At 48.8% G+C, this 3,628-nt stretch overlaps 1 protein-coding gene across 1 annotated transcript; it reads left to right on the forward strand.

Annotated features, from left to right (window-relative positions):
- Positions 1-246: 246 nt before the first annotated feature.
- On the forward strand, positions 247-2,794 carry LOC120641149 (deoxymugineic acid synthase 1-D-like). Its single transcript, XM_039917148.1, has 4 exons — positions 247-796; positions 1,000-1,243; positions 1,941-2,108; positions 2,279-2,794. Exons 1-4 carry the CDS (start codon positions 450-452, stop codon positions 2,504-2,506), a joined length of 987 nt encoding a protein of 328 aa, XP_039773082.1. The 5' UTR covers positions 247-449; the 3' UTR covers positions 2,507-2,794.
- The last annotated feature ends 834 nt before the right edge of the window (positions 2,795-3,628 follow it).

Here is a 3,628-nt window from a genome sequence, read left to right on the forward strand (position 1 = left end):
CCCCCACCGCGGGCGAGCAGGAGATGCCGCCGAGGTCGACGGCCCGCTCTACGCCCTCCTCGGGCACGAGCTACCGTGACCGTGAGCCTGGCCGCGCCGCGCCGAGGCCGGCCGCGCCGCCCATGCCGCCGGAACTGGCCGCACCGCGCCCGCCGCGGCTGGCCGCGCCGCCCGCGCCGCGCTCGCCGGGGGGAATTTTTATGAAACTTCCACACTAGCGTGACAGACTGTTCAGAGCGTCGACAGATAGACCGCTCAGCCATTGATCACGACAGGGCGTGCCAGATTAAATATGTCTCTCGCGGTTCACGAGGCTCTTCTTATTTGCGTAGGAAGCCGGGGGCGGCGCGGCGCGGCTCGTTCGCTCAGCAGTCAGCAGTCAACTCCTGCCTGCCATCGTTCGACAGCTCAAGCGGAGAGAAGAGTGGAGCGCGCGGCCGCCGCCGCCCATGGCGTCGCCACCAGGGAGCGCCGCCGCTCGCTCCCCCAGGATCCCGGCGTTCCCGGCGGGCCCCGGCGGCGGGCGCCCGGTGCCGGCGCTGGGGCTCGGCACGTTCTCGTACCCGCCCGTGGAGGACGACGTCCGCGCCGCGGCCCTCGCCGCGCTGGGGCTCGGCTACCGCCACCTCGACGCCGCCGCGGTCTACGGCTCCGAGCGCGCCGTCGGCGAGGCCGTGGCCGAGGCGGCGCGGCGCGGGGTCGTGGCGTCCCGGGCGGAGGTGTTCGTCACGACCAAGGTGTGGTGCACGCAGTGCCACCCGGACCTCGTGCTCCCCTCGCTCAGGGAGAGCCTGAGGTAGCTTTCTGCCAACAAGTTCGCTGCTCCTTTGTTCCTTAATACGCTTCGATTATTGAATTACTCCAGTAGAATTTTAGTTAGAATTCCGCGACAGCTGAGCTGAGAGTATCAATTCCAATTGCACCAAAATAATCACTGTTGCTTTGCTTTAGTGTCAGGCTCATGGAGTTCAAGCTTCTTTTTGATCTCTTCATCTGCAGGAACCTTCAGATGGAGTACGTTGATCTGTACCTGGTTCACTGGCCCATGGCTGTAAAGCCTAGCAAGCCCCACTTCCCTATGAAGAGGGAGGACATCGTGCCACTGGACCTGGCCGGCGTCTGGCGGGCAATGGAGGAATGCCATCGGCTGGGCCTTGCTAAGATGATCGGCATCAGCAATTTCACGACCAAGAAGCTCAAGGAGCTGCTTGCGACCGCAAAGATCCCCCCAGCAGTGAATCAGGTTCGTGTGGATCGAGTGATGAATAGTCACACATGGCAGCAGTTCCTTTTTCATTGTAGATACGACAACCGAAAAATATTATAGTACATGCATAGTTCAAAGAAAACACTTGTTCTTCTAGTATTTATTATCTTAAAATATCTGCTGCTGTTGCACAACTAGACAAAGACAACTTTCGCTTATTTTTAGTCTTACCCTCAAATAACTCACTAGAGGGTACGATGGTCAGATTATTAACCTCAGCTCTAAAACAAAGTGCAGTAGAGCTGAGGGAGTACTAGAAACAAAAACAAAAATGCTACAATATGCTAGAGCAGCCAATTTGATGAAATCCTAGTTGCTTACTCCCTCCGTTCGGAAATGATCTACATATTTTGACTAGAGAAAGTCAAATTTTATAAACTTTGACTAATAATTAGTTAAATTATATGTATAATTAGTTTATAAAATTTATGTCAATACATATGTATTCAAAGAGGTTTTGAGATGACATTGAGTTATTCGTAATTGACATTATATTCTAAGAGTGATTAATAAGTCAAACTTTACTTCGAATGACTTTCTTTAGTCAAAATATGTAGATCATTTCCGAACAGAGGGAGTATTTCGTATCTGGCTCTGCTCTCGACTCTCAAGTGTCCACACTATCTCACATGTCAGTATCAAAGATATTGATGAATGAGATTACAATCTGCAGGTCGAACTAAATCCATATTGGCAGCAGCAGAAACTAATCGAGTTCTGCAAAGACAAGGGTATCCATGTGACTGCTTATTCTCCCTTGGGAGGCCAGTTTGGATCTACAGTACTACAGTCTAAGGTTCTACATGAGATTGCGCAGGCTAGAGGGAAATCGGTGGCTCAGGTATCGGCTGTTTTCTCCCAATGCTTCTTGATCCAGTTTAGCGATCCGCTTAATTTCTCACCATGAAAGGTTCCATTTGTACTGACACTACTGGATCGGAGCATTGTTATTATCTGTTAGCAGCGTGACTGACATCCCAAATATCCCACACCCATGCATTCTGCCTCCAGATTTCGCTGAGGTGGATCTACGAGCAAGGCGCGAGCATGGTGGTGAAGAGCTGGAAGCAGGAGAGGCTCAAGGAGAACACCGAGATCTTCGACTGGGAGCTCAGTGACGAGGACCGGCTGAAGATTAGTCAGATGCCACAGCACAAAGTGGCCAGAGTGACGGGAATCCTCTGCCCCGAAGGCGTCTCCAGCGTGGATATGGCCGAGGTCGATGTCCTCGAAACATAACCGGCATCTCCGTCTGTAAGCAGCACGAGCATGAGGAGACGCACAGGGAGTTTCTGGAAACCATACACTCAACTTGAATTTCTCGTTAGCACACCTGCATTTCGGATATGCACATGGGATTTGTATAATTTTCATTTCTGGTCTTCTATGAGTGATGCTATGGTCATTGCTACATTATTTGACTGAATACTGGGGAGAAAACCCAGTATGATCTGTTACTTTTATAAAGAGGAAAAAGAGTTTATGTATATGCAAGGACTGAAAAAAGGCTAAAATAATTTACATGGATGAAAGCTATATACAATCAAGCCATGGAACAAATAGAGGGATGGCGCTCCTCTTTGTCCCTGGTAAGTGCCGGATAAATTGAGCCATCCTACTCCAAGCTCCCAGGCTCGGTATTTATTACATGGGCATTTCAATCTTAAGGTACCTCATCAACAGTGTAAAGAATATTGATTTCGGATTGTTAGAATTCAGGGTGTTTTATTTGTCAATGAAGAGGTTCAATTGGCATAATACTTCAATTTCTGAAAGACATAATAATACTTCAATTTCAGTTACCTATAGGCGACAACACATCTTACCGCAATGCCAGGAACTGAAAAGAAAGCAGCAGATTTTTTATCAGGTACCAACGTCCACCAATCACTAGTTGAATGCAATGTGGAAAACATAGGTCTGCATCCTGGTTGGAAAATTCAAACATGTTGCAGCAATGAGTGATATTAAGCACTCAGTTTCTCATACAACTCATATAGGCTGCCGATAGTTTTCTGGTAATGCTGCAGCAATAATCATTAATCAAACGATGGTACAGTATTCCCATGCCCGTTCAAGATGCAATAACATTCTGATGTGAGCTTCATCAAATGCTTTAATTCTACATTTAGAGCTAGCAATCCTACCCTGATCTACAGATAGCTAGCGACATTTCAGTTATTCAGTATTTCAATGTGAGGTCACCAAGTTTAAGCTCAGGCAGCAGCACCAAATTTTTAGACGCCCTATCAGCTGCCAAGAAGCTCCAGAAGCTAGCTGTAACGAACCCGAGATGTTCTCAGGAACAGACACAGGAGTAGAAGTGGAAGGTTCAGAATGATTAGGTTCAGAATGAACAAG

This window comes from Panicum virgatum, chromosome 7K (genome assembly GCF_016808335.1).
Source record: "Panicum virgatum strain AP13 chromosome 7K, P.virgatum_v5, whole genome shotgun sequence".
Taxonomy (NCBI): Eukaryota; Viridiplantae; Streptophyta; class Magnoliopsida; order Poales; family Poaceae; genus Panicum; species Panicum virgatum.